General features: G+C 43.6%; 1 protein-coding gene across 4 annotated transcripts in view; it reads right to left on the bottom strand.

The window, feature by feature from the left end:
- Window positions 1-939: 939 nt before the first annotated feature.
- The window catches only part of RBMX (RNA binding motif protein X-linked), a 42,885-nt gene continuing 26,313 nt past the window's right edge, over window positions 940-17,511 (bottom strand). For 2 of the 4 annotated variants that reach the window (XM_033946938.1, XM_033946939.1), the window contains 4 exons: window positions 4,337-4,448; window positions 2,513-2,638; window positions 2,345-2,421; window positions 940-1,522 (listed from right to left, as the gene is read on the bottom strand). In XM_033946938.1, coding sequence (XP_033802829.1) covers window positions 1,221-1,522; window positions 2,345-2,421; window positions 2,513-2,638; window positions 4,337-4,448 — 617 coding nt within the window. In that variant the 3' untranslated portion in view covers window positions 940-1,220. Of the gene's footprint in view, window positions 1,523-2,344; window positions 2,422-2,512; window positions 2,639-4,336; window positions 4,449-11,256; window positions 11,395-17,511 lie in introns of all 4 variants that reach the window. The other 2 variants (XM_033946937.1, XM_033946936.1) reach the window with 2 other exon arrangements.

Raw genomic sequence — 17,511 nt, 5'->3', positions numbered from 1 at the left:
TTAAAGTGGCTTTCTTGAAACTTGCTAAAGTTGATACGATGTTAAGCCAGTTTGCTAGTTTACTGAACAAACTAGTATATACTGCAACTAGTGAAGATAAAGCTTGCCCCTGCCCATAAAAAACTGGTATCCCAGAGGTACTTCAGCCTAACTGAAGTTTTGCATGCTTTTTATCCAAATTAGAGAATGTGGAATTTTCAAAGAGATCTATTGCAATCCAGCACGGCTTTTCCATATGAAAAACTGGAAATCTGTGCCTGAAAGCACTTCCATTGTTTATGTGGTACAGTTATCTGTATTATTGAGGATTTGTTTTCAAGTTTGACTTAGATGAAAAACTAGTTTGCTTTGCTTACCATCTTTAGCTGTTTCTCAGGCATTTGATGCTTTAAATCTGATGTAGAAAGCTGAAAGATTCACTTGTTTTAGGTGTTCGTGAGCCTTTGAGAAGATGCAGAGACAGCTTTGCTTATCTTAATTCTCCATTGCCTTAGTCAAAGGTGTTCCTTAAAAGTGAGACACTACAGAGTTGCAAAAAAATTTGAAACAGTAACAGCAAGTATTGTTTTGTAGTTTCCTTGGTGTGACATGGGTCAACCTTTTATTTATAGTATTCTGAAGTTGATTTATCAAATGACTTATTTTTTGGGTAATGGGGAGGTCCTTGCAAATTCCCAGTGACATAGGAGTTAGTATTTTGTTGCCCCTTTTAGACTTTAGAATTAAGTTACTTTTTTCCTTTAAATCAAGCTATTGGAAGACAGCAATCTGTGTGGATCTGTTTCAGATGAGAATTTGAATCCCTACCACCCCCAAAACCAAAGCAACATGGTTTTTTTGCATGGAAGTTTGTGTGGAAAATCCAGTTTTAGCAGTTTTGGAGTTTCTGGTGTGGAAGGTTTTAGCATTTTGCATTGTTAGGAAAAATAAGATGACGTGTAGTATTTATGGAAACTTTACTTTTTGAAAAGTTACAACACTAATACACAGCTCAAACTATACAATGAACATCCAATTCTGAAAGAAAATGTTAACAAGCTTGAAATGAAAATTAAGCATTTAACCTTTCCTCACAAAAGCATAAAAATGAGGGGTGCTTAACAGAAACAATAAAAAAGATAAATAAAAACTTCCTTTCAGTAGTCCTCTGGTAGAGACAGACCTTCCATTTGAGTTTTGTTTGCATGAAAAGAAAATCAGTGTGGTCCAAATTGTGAAATTTAATATCTGCTTCTGGCACCGCCTCTATCAGAACGGCTGCCTCCACGGCCACCACCTCTGGGTGCACCACGACTTGAGCTGCTGTATGAATCTCGTGGGGGAGGATAGCCCCTTTCCATGCTAGGGGGAAGACGCTCTTGTCTGCCAACACGATCACGCCCACTTGAGTAGAGATCACTTCTGCTTGAGTAACTGTCACGGCTTCCATATCCATCTCGAGTGCTGCTGTAATCATCATATCGACTGCTTCCACCATATGATGGTGGGGGCCCTCGTGCAGGTGGAGCACTACGTGAGTTACCTGCAGGGTCAATGGTCAGGTAATATGGCAACACTATAAGTTTATATACATCACTCATCTGAATTTTACAGAATTGCTGTACTACAATTCATTACTTTGACTGACTTAATAGTGCCAAACTATGGCATTTTAGAAGAAAATATTTCCATTCAACATAAGTGAACAAATATTAAACTCTGTGCTATGTTGATCAGAGAACTTAATTTCTTTGCTCGATAGATGAACTGTTTCCTTAACAAGGCACTTCATTGTTGGGACATAGGGCAGCAGTCAGCAAACTGAATAATTAAAGAGGATGTCTTATCTGCTGTGTTGGTAAATCACATACGGAGGGGGCTGTTTCATTTGACAATATTGATTTTGTAAAACTTCAGATGTTTTAATGTAAAACTTTGCCACACTGGGGCATATGTAGATAGAAGGGCTGCATTCTATTTGCCCTGTAGAATATTTTCTTAACTGCCATGAGAAGCACTTATAGAAATGAGTTGCATCTCATTTACAAGGCAAAATAGGTTCAAACTGACTGAAGATGATGCACATGTCAAGAAAATCTTAAGAATAAAATTCCAGAATGGCTCATTTTAAATTAGAAATTCAGCCACATTTTCCAGTGAGGTGTTTTGTAATGAGGATTTTGCGTCATTACCTTATGACAGTGAAGATCTTGTTGTAGAGCATGTACTGCATACAGTATGGAAAGGAGACTGCCAAATTCCCCAGGTAAATGTCCTGGTTGCTCATGGTTCCATTCCCTTTTAAAACCTAAAATGGTTCCTAATAGTATAGCTTTAAGTAAACATTTCTTAAATGAATCCTTACCGTATGACTCATATGAATCTCTGTAAGATCCTGGATGATCAGCATAGTCCCTATCACGCCCATAACCATCACGTTCACTTAAAAAAACAAAACAAAAAAAAACCCAGCTTTGAAGAGCCAGTAGCCAAAATGATCACAAAAATATATTTTTTTAATTTATGCAATTACCTATATCCCCTTGATCCATAATCATCACGAGAACTGGAATGACCATAATCTCTGTAGGCATAATCTCTGGGAGATGGAGCATAATCTCTTGTGTCCCTTGAACTAGGATAATCTCTGCTTGAGTAACTAAAAAAACAAACAAAAAAACCACCATGCACCCCATCAACATAATACAGGTAAGTCAATACACATTCTGAAGTGGTTACAAATTTTTGTAAAACAAGATGTAATGGGGCAATTTGACAAACTGAAAAATTAAACCTATAGAGCTATTAGTATTATCTTTAAAGTCCAACATGGTACTGGCCAACGTAATGGCAATTTTTAAAGAGGGCTGCAGAGGCAACACTTAAAACCAAAATGAGGAAAATTTTTTTTCATTCAGAGAATAGTTAAGCTCTGGAACGTGTTGCCAGAGGTTGTGAAGCACGGATAGTAGCTGGTTTTAAGAAAGGTTTGGACAAGTTCCTGGAGGAAAGTCCATAGTCAGTTATTGAGAAAGACATGGGGAAGCCACTGCTTGCCCTGAATCGGTAGCTTGGAATACTGTTACTCCTTGGGTTTTGGCCAGGTATTAATGACCTGGATTGGCCATCGTGAGAACAGGCTACTGGGCTTGGACCATTGGTCTGACCTGGTAAGGCTATTCTTATGTTCTTATGTATAAAGAACAAAATTACAAAGCATAAATATGGATTAATAAAAGACAGCCAACATGATTTGGTCAAGGGAAATTTTGCCTTAAATCTACATTTGCAAGCTGGCTGATATTGTGTATCTGGATTTTCAAAAAGCCATTTGACAAAATGCTAAGAACTCCTTGGGAAGTTAGAAAGTCATGGGACAGGAGGTAATGTCCTATTGTGGATTAATTACTGATTAAAATATAGAAACAGGAGTTAAATGGTCAATATTCTCAAATAAAGAAAGGTAAATAGTAGGGCTCCACAGGAGTCTGTGCTGGGAATGCTGCTTTTTAATGTATATATCAATAATCTAGAAATGTGAATTAGCAGCAAATGTGAGCAAGTGCAAAGTGATGTATGCGATAAGGAAGAAGCCAAACTATAGCTAGGTGATGCAGGGGTCCACATTAGGTGTTAAGACCCAGTCAAAGGATCCATGTCTCATTAAGGTAAAAACTCAGCTCAATATGCAGCAAAGAAAAATAGAATGTTAAGAATCAAGATATTATAAATGCCCTTGTAGTGCTCTATGGTGAAGCCACGCCTTCAATACAGAATACATTTGGTTGTCTTCTCAAAAAAAGGCACAGAGAAGGGTGACAAATGATAAAGGGGATGGTACCCCCCCCCCCCTTGAGGAAAGGCTAAAGCAGCTAGAGCTCTTCAGCCTAGAAAAGAATGGCTCGGGGGAAATACGATAGTGAATTATTTACTCCCTCCATAAATACTAGGAGGCTTGCAATGAAGCTACCTAGATTTAAAACTGGAGAATGTTTATTCACTCAACATGTAATTAAACTATGGAATTCATTGTAAAAGCAGTTGGCTTAGCAGGTTAAAGAGGACTGGATAACATCCTAAAACATCCATTAGCCATTAAGATGGATTTGGGAAGATCCACTGATTTCTAGGATAAGCAGCATGGAATCTTATTTTGCTCTTTTGGTATTCTGCCAGGTACTTGTGACCTGGGTTGGCCACTGTTGCAAATAGGATACTGGGCTTACTGGACATCTGGTTTGTCCCAGTATTTATTTTATTATTTATAGACAACTTGTATCCTAAGTGGTTTACATTCAGGTACCTGGGGCAAAGCTCTTATCTAGTGTACCTGGGGCAATTATGTTATAATCAATACCTGTCTTTGGCACTGTAACCATCATCTCTTGGAGAGAGATATACATCTCTTCTAGGTGGCAATGGATCCCTTCGGGGTGGGCCATAGCTGTCCCTTTCACGTGACATAGGAGCTTCAAAAGAAAAACAGCAATTTCAAAATCCCATTATACAGATTTGAGACAAGCACAATCCGTCACCAATCACATTTTCCAGCCCACTCAAAACAGATGTGGGGGTACAAGATCTCCTGTTATCTACTGGTTTGACATCCTGTAAGTATCCTTTGCAGCCTTTTCTCCAGCCAGTATCTTTCAGTCTCTAGTAGGTTATATTAGGAAAGGTGGGAGAAGGGAGATATGATAGACATTTAAATACCTATGCAATGTAAATGCACATGAATCGAGTCTTTCATTTGAAAGGAAACTGAGGGCCCAGGATGAAGTTAAGGTGGTGGAGGCTGTGGAATAATCTAAAGACTAAACTAAACCTTAAGTTTATATACCGCATCATCTCCATAAAGAGAGCTCGACAGGGTTTGAAGAGGATAGATAGCTTTACGTTTTGGAGAAAAGCCAGGTTTTCAGATGCTTTCCGAATAATTGGAATGAGCCTAGGTTCTGCAGCGGGGCAGGGAGGTTATTCCAATGCTCAGTGAATTTGAAGAAAAGGGATCTCCCTAATTTACCTGCATACATGACACCTTTTAAAGACATATTTTTATTACATACAGGGTGGTAGATGCGTGGAACAGTCTCCCAGAAGAGGTGGTGGACAAACTGTCTAAATTCAAAAGGGACTGGGATAGGAACGTGGGACCTCCGAGAAAGATAATGGTTACTGTGGATGGGGACTAGATGTCATATTTCTGTTTCTACGATATATAGTTTCTCTGGTCAGGTTGGCAGGTCATGGGGTTCCTGCATTTGGTGTGGATCCAGAGGCGCAAAAAAAAAAAAAAAAAAAAAAAAAAAGGGGGGGGGAATACCTGTATAAAATTGTTTAAAAGCAGCAAGATTTACAGAAAAATTCAGGGTGCCACACATGGAGATTTGGCCTGCTTGCTCTAGAATGCAAAAAAGACTCAAGTATTCACCCAGACTGCCAACCTACAAATATTCACCAGGGGCACAAGAGAAACTGTTCTCAGGATACCACCTATCCTCTCAGAGAATGAGCTTTAAGAAAATCAGGAACAGACTTCTGAAGATACGCCGACGCGATGGCTTCCTCGATCCAGCACGCAATGGAAGCTTTAGAATTACCTTCTTCCTTACAACTGCTCACTTAAGGATAAAGATGATCAGGCATCTGAAACTAGAGCTCTTTTCAGTTAGGCTCAGAACTCTATGGACATCCAACTTGTGCAACTGCTTCTTCTCGAAAGAACTCCCCCGATCACCCAAGACTGGAAGGGAATGTGATTTGCATGAAAAGGGGAAAAAAAGCTTAGGGAGAAAGGAGAAACAGACCATAGACCACGCTCCATAGAAAACACCAAGAAGGTAGCCCAAGAGAAGGCCTGCAACTCTATCTCACCAACATAATGGTCACAAAGAACAGCCTCCAAGATAAGGTCTTTCAAAGAGCATGAACTCAATGGCTCAAAAGGAGAAGAACCAGCACCAACAGGACCAGAGTGAGATTCCAGGTTGGAACCAAAGAACGCACTAGAGGACACAGCAACTTTGCTGCCCTCAAAAAAAAAAAATTAAAAAAAAATTTTTCACACCTGAATGAGAAGACAATTGCCATCCATGTACCAGACCTACAGGACAACCTGAACCCGCAAAGAGAGCCAGAAAAAGCCCTTCATGCCCATCCTGGGGAAAAAAAAAAAAAATCCAGGATATGAGATAGATGTGTTAAGGGGGACCACTGCCCCTGCAAAATACCAGTCCTCAAAAAAAAAAAAAAAAGACACCAGATGTGTCAAGAACCTCTGAGAACCTAAGAGATTGGAGACCGCCCTATCTGAATAATCTCTTGCTTAAACACTCCCTCTCGAAAGCCAAGCCATGAAACAAAAAGGGACCTGGACTAAACATGGAAATGGGATGAGTTAGAAGGGTGTGACAGGGGCAGAGGTAGGGGCTCTACAACATGGAGAAGACGGCCTGATATGCCATTCAAAACAACTCTTCCCAACAAGAGGCCTGGAGGAAAGACATGCAGCCCGTCTGTTGGCCTACACTGCAGAGGATCCAGCTCAGACTGAAAACAAATCTGCACTTCAGAGTTGAAACACATGGCCATGAGATCCATCATTGGCTGACCCCATGACTGATCAGCTCAAAGGCTTCCATCCCCAGACACCACTCACCAGGATCCAGCACATGACGACTTAGAAATCTGTCCGGACATTGTCTACTCCTGCTATGTGGGATGCAGAGATGACAAGCGCCATCTCCTACGCCGCCAGTCAACTCTTGTTTTCCCCCTGCCAATTGATATAGGCCATCGTTATGGTGTTGAACAGCTTTGCCCATCAGGAAAATTAGAAGTATGCAAGTGCCAACCAAAGGTTGCCATTGAGTCCAAGACTTAAAATTCCTGTACTTGGGGACATTGAATCTGTGAATGCAACTCCTGCACCTTAGACCAACGGCAAAGAACCCAGATACACCAACCAGTTGTCCAGGTAAACCAAAATGCTCTTTGCACAAGGCTGCTGTCACCACTACCATAATCTTGGAAAAGTTACCGGGAGGGGGGGGGGGGGGAATGCCGTCCCAAAATTGCAAAGCAAATTTACCAGGACAATGATATGCTGTGATCTACATCCACCCCAGGTAAAAGTCCCTCAAAGCAGCTCCCACAGAAACCAGAAGGAGGACCTAAACCCTGTCACTGAGAAGATGAGGAGAGACTGAATGAAGAGTCACAGCCTCCCTGGCATGCACCCCAAAAAGATTGTATTTGCTGTAAGAAAATGACTGCTGGAAGAGGCAGCCATAGAAGACACCCTGCCAGAATGGTATCTGTGGAACTCAGAAGCTACCTTGGCTGGAACCTCTGTTGACATGCCAAGGCTTGCCTTCCAGCAACTGAGGCACTTTTGGAATCTACTGAACTCTGGACTAGGAGAATGACATGGGGGATAGGAAGACTTAGTTCCCGAGGGGACGTGAAAAAAAATTTGTCCCGGTGTCGTTCTCTACTCTGGACCAACCTATCCAATTCTTCTCCAAAAAGAAAGGAAAATCAACTGAGCTTAAATTTCAAGGTAGAGTCTGCTGACCAACCATGGAGCCACAAGATATGTCTAGTGGCCACCCCCAAGGCCATAGATTTAGTAGAAGCTGCATCATATCTGAAGGATAAGAGCCCAATTCAATCACTACTTCCTGGTCCACCAACACCCAGTCAGTGGACTCTAACATATGCTCAACCCACTTAAAACATGCCCTGGCCAGACCACCACAAATTGCATTATGAACCACCAAGGGCACTATGTCAAAATTCTGCTTGAGAAGAGCCTTCCTCCTCCGGTCCTGGGGGTCCTTCATAGCAGAACCCCACTTCTACTGTAACCATATTCTTCTTAGCAATTACTGAAACCACTGGGGCTATCACCAGCAAGCCAAAAAAATCCTCCCCAAAAAACCCCACCCTTACCAGCATCAAATGGGTTAGACTGTGCCAGTAGAAAAGGGACATCTAGGACTTTTCACTGCACCTGTACAATATCCTGGATAGCTGCTTGATGCACGAGAAAGGAATGTGAAGCCACCCAAATGCCACAAAGAGGATCTACCACTTGGGAGGGTCTCTAGCATCCTCCTCAAAGTGCAAAACCGAAGACACTTGGAGAATGAGCTCCTGCAACTCTTCCTGGTGACCAAAGAAAAGTCAAACTGTTCCACAGGAAAAAGGAGAAACCAAGCAAGAAAACTATGGAACTGGTGGTCTTGAGAAACTAATAAGTCTTCACAACATAAGTGATGCAAGTGATGTAAATAATGAATCCATAAAATTAACAGTAAAAAATTGTGTTATCTTTTTACTTTTTATGGATTCATTATTTACTTACATAATTTATTTGTTAAAACTTATCAAGACCATCAGTTCTAGTTTTGTTCTTGCTTGGACTCTTCCCGGTAAAAAATGTGGATTACCAAAGAGTCCTACCCTTCGGGCAACCAAGATACCCAGTCATGTTATCTGCGCCCACCCGCCCCCAAAAGGGTCCTGAAGGTCACCTGACACACCCAGGTCCTCATCTGGAAACATTGTCCACCTAAGAATACCTTGTCCACGCAAGAGAAATGCTATCTCATCTAATCTTCTATTTGTGCATCGCGCATACCTATGCAAGCTCAAAGCGAAGGAAAGAGAGAAATCAGAACAGAGTTAAGTGGGGGAAAGGAGGAGAGAAAAGGAGAGAGACTGGCAGAATGGAGATTGATACCTAAACTTTACATAAATTCCTCTAAGAGTTTTCAGTTTCTTCCAGAATGTGGTGTAGCTAGGCTCCGTTCTGGTCATTTGTGCGAGATCATTCCAAATTCCAAATGCTAACCTTCCTAAGAGTGAAAAACATGCTTGCGCTGGAGGTAGTTGTATCCTGTTGAGGGTTCTGCGAGAGGTAGACCATGCCATTAGAGTTGGATCAGTGGAGCTGCTGTGTTTCCATGAAGTATGTGGTGAATGATGCATGATATTTTGAATTTTATTCACGATAGTATGGGTAACCAGTGCAGTTACTTGATGAAGGATGTAACAGTTGTATTTTTTCAGATTGAAAATTAGTCTTACAGCTGTGTTTTGAATGAGCTGCTTTTTTGGACTAGAGTGGTGTTGATTCCAAGGTAGGTGAAGTTACAGTAGTCCAGTTGTGGTAGAATCATCTGTACAATCAGGGAAGTGGTGCCGATGAACGTATGGCTCTGATGAGTCTTAATTGTCTCATGGTGAAGAGGGATTTCTTCCTGAGATTGGAGATTTGAGGTTCCATAGTAAATGTGGAGTCTAAAATGCAGCCTAGCATTTGAGGTTTTATCTACTGTGAGGATGTTGCCGGATTTCAGAGTGATGCTAGTCAGTGCTGTGTGCTGGGCATTGTCGAAGTATAGAGCTTTGGTTATGGTGCCATTTAGCTTTAACTTGTGATTGTTGCACAATTTTAGATTTTCAATGTTGATTGAGATTTTGTCGATTGGTTGTAGGAATGCGGAGCAGAATGTCATCTGCATAGGACATTATGCTTTCATCTTCTTCAGATTTGATGTTTGAGAGAACTCATGAAAAAGTTAAATAGAATGGTGATAGCAAAGAGCCTTGCTGCTCACCACACAAGGCCTTCCAGGGGTTGGAGATCCCACCATCCTTTTTTACAATGTTTTCTCTATTATGTAGAAGTCGTGAACCATTTTAGCACTGTACCCATTATACCAATTTCTGACAGTTTTGTTAATAGTAGGTTGTAATCCACAGAATTGAAGGCTTAGGAGGTGAAGAAAGCACCTGTGCCATAAGAACCAACCCCTCCAGATGTTACTGAGGCCACCGGAAAGTGCACAGAAATCAGCCAAGCATGCAATAAGCCTTGCACATTGCAAACCCACAGCTGGAAAATAATCACATGCCACTGCCAAGAGGCCTGCGAGACCTGTTCCTGTCTAATCTAGGGGGGGGGGGCTCAGTAGCAGAATCAGTGAAAATGGTGTAATTTCCAACCAAAGAAGAAACAGATGCCGAAAAAGGTTAATCTAAGGTTGTTGTGAACACTGAAGAGGCCTGAAATTGTAAAGCTGCAGTAAGGGAATCCCCATTGCCTATGGTAGTAAGGGAAACCTAGGCTTCCCCACTGCCGGCTCTGCCCTTGTGGCGGTCAGGGAATCCCCCCATTTAAAGCAACCACCCCACTGGCTCTCAAAGCTGTAGTCAATGCCCTCAGGCAAGGAGTAAAGCTGAGGCACCACTACACAGAAGGGTGGGTGAGGAAATATGGGGACTACCAGAGAGCCACACTTTCTAGGACTAAAGGGCCCCCGCAGAACCCAATCTCAGTCTGCACAAGAAAAGGGAAAACACAGGCCGCTCATCCTAACAGGACTGCAAAGGCTTACAACCTCCACCTGCTGGAGGCTGAAAATAGACTGATTCTCAAAGACTGCATAGCCCCACTTGTACTTCTGATAGAACACACTGAATTCTATCTCCATCTGTCTCCCCTCATCTGCTAGGAGGCAAATGCTAAGAAATCCAGGATTTGATCACCCAACTTGTACCCCCTCCTCCTGTGGACCAAATCAAGCCAGTCAATAGGTAGAGGATGCCTCGTCTACAATCTGCTGGAGACTGACAAGTGGTTGCACAGGATACTTAAAAGGCTATTGCTCAAATTCAGTGGTTCAGTCTCCATCTGCTAAGATCATGATCAGGTAACTTTTATACAGAGATCAGGCAACTTTTATACAGAGGGCCACCATGAATGTGGCATCACTAGTAGGCCACATTATGTAATGTCAAGACCACCATAGACCTGTGAAAAACTAAAAATGGAAACAAGCTACTAGAGTGGCTATTCTGAAAATGTGAAATTTTTAATCACTGAGCTGGTCAACTTTTTATGTATCTATTTCCTATGGTTTTCTGGGCTGCATAAATTCAAATGGTGAACCAAATTCAGCCCATAAGCTAAAAGGTTGCCCATCCCTAAAGAAATCCCCAGCTGTATCTGGACAGACATTATGGATGCTGCTATATGTACTGTCAAATATTTTTTTATTTAGGATGTGTATAAGAAGGGCAAGCTTGCTTAAGGGGCACCATGCATTGCTTATATGCCTTTATACAACAACAACAAAAAAAAAAAGGATATATAGACTTGTTCACAACCCTCTGAATGTTTTCCAGTTATTGGAAGAGAAAAAGCATGAATATCTTAAAAGCATTTCTGATAAGTTATGAAAAAGGTAAACTGTATATAAAGTCTACCTCTTCCTCCCATCCCACTGCTACGGATTGGTCCTGATGGAGCAGATCGTTTAGGTGGTGGCCCACCGCTTCTTGGTGGAGGACCTCTCTTCATAGGTAGCGCTCCTCTGGATCCCCCTGAAGGAAAGGGGAAGTAATCTACAAATATGTTATTTAGAATCCTAGATAGAAGAATTGGCATAACTTGAGATTATGTCAACATCCCAGCCCTGATAGATCTAAGTTTGTACCTCAATCTTCTTTCCAGCAGAAAGCTGGAGTCCTGAACCTGTGGGTAGTGCATCTTCACCCACTTTTAAGGCTGCATTGACCAACTTGGTATCCAGAATTGGACTCCAGACGTCCAAATCTCTTTGGCATAATGAAGTATATGGAATATCTGCCCAAGTCTGATTCAGCATCCAGGACTTCTACTGCCTGAATCTACAACAGCCACTGGACTGCTACTCGTACTCTAGCTACTTCCTCTGGCTGGGGGTGAAAAATCAAGGCAGCTTGAGAAATTTGAGCTTGTAACCCTCTTGAATAATGCCCAGCACCCACTAATCAATACAAATCTGTTCCCAAGTCTCCCGTCTATATGGGGAAAAATCAGATACGAATCTGGCATCATTGGAACTTTTTGAATTGTCCACCAAACGGCACCTGATGTGGGTTTCATCCAGGGTCCAAACCTCTTGTCTGGAGACTTCAAATGACCTCTGCATAGAGAAGTTACCCAAAGACTGTCGAGGTTGCCTATAGCCTAAAAAGGAGCACCTTGACCCTAAGTGCACATGGCTTGCTATCCAGAAGACTTGGGACTCTTGTCCATTTCACTGGTCATAAGGTCATCCAGTCCTTTGTCATATAGACATCTGCTTTTTAAAAAGGTAGCTTGTTCAATGTGGCTTTGGAAGCTGAATTTCCAGCCCGTTGTCTGATCCAAACATCCTGTGGGAGGAAAAAGTGAGCAGACACTATGCTTACAACTAACAGGTCATACATGGCATCAGTGACAATCCACCCCCAACAGAACTGTCTAGGAGTATAGAAGGCCTAGATTCACCAAGCTTATTGTGTCACAATTAGTTTGCAACCCTGACCTGATTCACTAACCTTCCTCCTGATCCAATCTGCACATGCAAATGAAGGGAAATGGCATGCAAAAGTAGGAAGGCAGCGAGATTCACTAAAATTCAGGAACACTGACTGGACTGGCTGATTAAAAAAAGTAGTGAATGCTGAGGACCATGTCCTTTACGCCCTGAAATCCCAGCCCTGCAGCCCCGAAACAACAAAATACATCTCCTTGCACAAAATGAAAACAGCGCAGTGCGAGTCCAAGGTTTTAATCCATGGGTTTAAAGCGGGGCTGCACAAGTTCTGTTCCATTCTTGCTGAATCTGTCGTGTTTAAAATAAGGTAGTCTGGCATTAAACTTAAAATGATTCCTCTGAAGTCCAGCGAGTGCAGCCACATCTGCCCTTTGTGTTTTGATCTCGAGCGAGAGCAAGCACGGATCACATCTACAGTCGAGGATGGTCTGTGCATGCGTCTGGATTGTTCTTCAGCAATCTTTGGAGTTGCTGTGATGCGTGCCTCCAATTGCATTGATTTGCACGAGGAGGCATAAGAACATAAGAAACGCCTTCACCGAATCAGACCTTTGGTCCATCTAGTCCGGTGACCCGCACACGCGGAGGCCAAGCCAGGTCGCCCGGGAAGACTGCCACAGATCGGATAGGTGAGTTTAGTCTGCACAATGAAGGAAGCTGCTGCCATAAGACCTAAAACCAAGACCTCAAATTGCCTTTTGAGAATCAGATCCAACCTGCGGTCCCGAGCATCCTTCAGGACAACTCCACCTTCACTGTGGAGATAAATATGCTTTGTAACCTGTGCCACCAAGGAAATCACCTTAGGTGGCAGAACAGTTGCTGGAAGTCAGGAACCATAGGAAATGGCCCTTCTGGCATTTCCCAATACGCCATCAGCATCATGGTGATCTCAGGATGGACTAGATCTTGGAGCTGCTCAACATAAAAGTATTGTGTAGCAGCAGTTTGTGAACTTCTAAATTCCAGTTCCCGCAGAGACCACAATGACTTCATTTAAACCAGCTGGCTTAAAAAGCTTACACATTGTTAGATCCTCTCCCTGGTTCGGGGCTGCTACAGCCTCCTGGCTGGAATCACCCTCCTGAGAACCTATATCCCCTATAAAAGGAAGCACTTCCTAAGAGAAGAGGCATACATTCAGATCCCCAATCCCAGACCTTCTGACTGGACCGCATGCTCCTGGAGACCCAGGTACTTCAGGGGTATACCCTCCTGCAAGCTAACCGGCACAATCTCAACCAAACTTAGGGACTACTTGTACTTCAAAATAGGCATACATGAGTCACAAAACCAGAGTCAAAATCCTGACCGAAGTTCCCAGACCTTTATGAACTCCGACATGACATACATCCCTGTGGCCAAGTTATCCGTGCATTTAAGTTTCACTGATGGTGCCGGATCATAAGTGTGCTCTAAGAGGATGTCCTACTTCAAGCTTTGAGGGACTTTTTTTTTTGGGGGGGGGAGGCTAAGCCCACAGCTCCTGTCCCCCTTCTCAAGTCCCACAGGTGCTCCTCAGGTGCCTATCCAGCGCAAAATTGGCATGATATAGTAGTTAATCTTGAAGTCCATTTTGACTAGTTTCACACCTATCGATGTTCTCCCTGCCTCACACCACCTTTTAAAATAAAAATCAGGAAATCGAAGGAGGAAGCGACGTCATCCCGGTGTATGGCTGCCTAATCCGAGAGCTCTGATGGGGCTGAGGTGAAAAGTGGAGCTTAGCGCTTCCAATGCAAAGTAATTTTGGCGACTCGAGAGACTTGGCATAGCACTAGTCATGGCGACTCGAAAAAAACCTAGAAAAATATAAAATATTTTGGTGAATGAGGGCAAAAAAATCAGCGTCTGACCTGCCGGGTGAAAGTGTAGAGAAAAACAAGATGGATGTGGGGCCCTCGACTCAATCTAAGTCGGAGGACGAAGGCATACCAGCGCACCATTTTGAGCTTGGGGGTGAGGCACATAAGACCCTGTAGATGTGGTTCCGTGAATTGAGGGAGGAAATGGTAGGGTCCGACTTGATGTGAAAAAGGCACTGGCAGAATTGCACGCTGATGTCGGGGAACTTGGGGCCCGGGTCTCTGACTGAAGACCACGTGGAGGCACTATTGGAGACTAAAGACAATACTAACCGCATTTCTATGGAATTACAAGAATTGCAGGCGCAGGATCTTGATAATCAATCCTGCCGTACCGTGACTGCAAGTTGGTGGTGCGTGAGTTTTGTCAGCAACTCCTTGGCGCGGCTGGAGTGGTGGTGTCAGATGATATCTTGCTGCAGCAGGCCCATTGTAGTTTGGGGCCATCCCGAGGACAGAGAGCAAAGGATATTATCGCCTGTTTTGAGGATTTCGCTTTGAAGGAAAAAGTTTTACAAGCGGCACGCCATCAGCCGCAATTTCGGTGGAAGGACTTGGAAGTGGGGGGTGTATCAAGATTTAGCCTGGTCCACACTGCAGAAACGTAAAGCCTTTAAGGAAGTTACAGGCATTGCGTGCTGGGGGTTACAAATACTGCTGGCTTTTCCCCTTTGGAGTCTGGCTGAGAGTTAATGGGAAGTCTAAGCGAGTCAGTACTGTAGTGTAGGCATGGGCTGCGCTGCGGGATTTGGGTTGTGCAACTGTTCTTGCTACAGCACCCACCTTGGAGCCTGCAACGACTTCCGGACTGCGTGGGATCTGGACTACCGTGTTGAGATTGGGCAAGAAAACTGCCAAATCTGCTACCTGAAGGAAAGCCTAGACACCATTAGAGGGTTTCTTTGGACATTTATGGATATGGGTATTGATGAGTTGGATGTGGGTATGGTCCTTTACATTTTGTTATTTTCTGCTTTACCCTGAATGTCAGATTTGTGAGAGTTTGCTTGGTTTTTTTTTCTCTGCTCAGGTTGGATGGGATGGGGTGCAAAGTCGAGGATTTGGTTTGTTCAATTCGTATTTGGATGGAGGTGGGGGAGGAGTTTTCCCCTTCTCCTTTCCAAGGTTTGGGATACTCTCCTGATTTCTTGGTTGGGCTGTGGTGGAGGTTCTCATTTAGGGGTTGAGAGATAAAAGCACGGATGTTATTTGAGGGTAGTTTGGGGAAGCGGGGGGTAGGCAGTAGTCACCTGTGTAAGATAAATCACTTTCTACCGACTGGCTGGTCTTAGCAAGGGGGGATCAGCAACCTGCAGGGGAGCGGGGGGGCGCTCTAAGGGGGGGGAATAGAAAATTTTACTATAGGGTCCTGGAATGTCAATGGGATGAATAGTCCTAGTAAAAGGAGTATAGTACTGTATATCGTGAATTGCGGAGGTTACAGTGGGATGTTTGTCTGCTTCAGGAGACTCATCCGAGGCCTCGAGATGTGGGAGTGCTGCACTCGCCTGCTTTTGAGCAAGTCTGGACTCAAAGTGGGAGGACCACCAAGAAGGTGTGTGTATGGGGGGGGGGGGGGGGGGGGTTGGCAATTCTGGTACGCAAGGGATTGGGATTAGTGGTGCAGCAGATGTTTCGAGATTCTACGGGGAGATGTTTGGTTCTTCAGGGTACTTTACAAGGCAGAGCTCTCACTATTATTAACTTATATGGCCCTAATGAAGGTCAGGCTGAATTTTACAATTCTCTTGTTCCTGACTTGGTGAATTTTATGCAGGGCTCTGTCTACTTGGGGGGAGATTTTAATGTTACCCCTGATGCCCAGTTGGATCATTCCCGGGGAGGCTCTCAGGTGCCTTCTAGAGCCTCTCGTAGGGCCTTTCTGGCTTTGCTGGCCTCCCTGGGATTGGTTAAATGCTGGCACCTTCTGCACCCCTTTCAACAAACTTATACCATTGTTCACATGCTCACCAATCCTATGCTCGGATTGATGGACTTTGGACTCATTGAAATCAGTGGGGAGGCGTAAGGCAGGCAGAAATTGGCCTGATACAGATCATGCCCCTATCTGGGTTACCTGTGCGGGGTACTGGGAGGCAGGAGCTCAGCATAATTTTTGGAGACTCAACGAATTCCTACTAAAACACACTCAGGTGCTGCAGGAAGTGGAAGATACTTTTCAGTTTAATGAAAACTGGTTCAGTTAGTGATTCCATTCTGTGGGATGCTCTCAAAGTAGTAATTCGAGGTATATTTATTAAGTGGGGGGCTCGTCTTAAGAGAGAGAGAGTGGCGCTCCTTGGCTCTTCGAGAGCGTCTAATTAATTTGGGGGCACTCCCAGAGACACCAGGATCCCATAGTGTATGAACAATTACTTAAGGTGTGTACGGAACTTTACAGATGAAGGAAATTGATTTTTCCCGATTAAGACTGCGGCAGACTGAGTATAATAATAAGGCTGGGTCGTGGTTGGCACGGTTTATAAAAGTACGGCAGACTAGTGTGACTATTACGTGCATCAGGGATGCAGCAGGGGTTGAACATCTTACCGACGGATCCATTGGAGCGGCTTTTTTGTCTTCCTATACCAAGCTATATGGTAAGGTAGATGGGGTGGATTCAGAGTCGATATCTGCCTATTTTAATAATGTGCCCCTCCCCCGGTTGACTGATCCTGACAGGGAATGTCTTAATGAACCCATTTCTTTGGGAGAGGTTTTGGGTGTTATTACCCATCTGAAGACTGGGAAGTCTCCCGGATTGGATGGATATCCTAACTCTTTTTATAAAGAATATCGTGATGCTTTGGCCCCCTTATTGGTTTGGGTTGCTAATGGGGTGCAGGAGGGCCTCTCTTTACCACCGTCCATAGGAGAGGCGGGCATTTCTGTGTTGCCTAAACCTGGGAGGGATCCGTTGAGCTGTGGAGCGTATCGCCCCATTTCACTTTTAAACACGGACGCTAAAATTTTGGCAAAGGTATTAGCTCTTACGCTGGGGAGACTCCTGCCCACCTTGATCCATATGGATCAGTCGGGTTTTATCCAGCGACGCCAGGTTAGTGACAACATTAGGACATTGTATCTGTTATGGGCAGCCCAGCGAGCCCAAGATAAGGTTGCCTTTTTAACTATAGATGCAGAGAAGGCTTTTGATCAAGTTGGTTGGGAATTTTTATGGCAAGTGATGGAGCGGATGGGTCTGAGAGATTTCTTTCTAGCTTGGGTGCAGGCGTTCTATTGAGCTCCTAGGGCTACGATTCGTATTAATGGGGATATATGCCGTTTTTTCC

The sequence above is a fragment of the Geotrypetes seraphini genome, chromosome 5 (assembly GCF_902459505.1).
Source record: "Geotrypetes seraphini chromosome 5, aGeoSer1.1, whole genome shotgun sequence".
In the NCBI taxonomy this organism is placed as follows: domain Eukaryota; kingdom Metazoa; phylum Chordata; class Amphibia; order Gymnophiona; family Dermophiidae; genus Geotrypetes; species Geotrypetes seraphini.
Note: the sequence above shows the minus strand (reverse complement) of the source record. Positions and strands in the feature narration are given on the sequence as shown.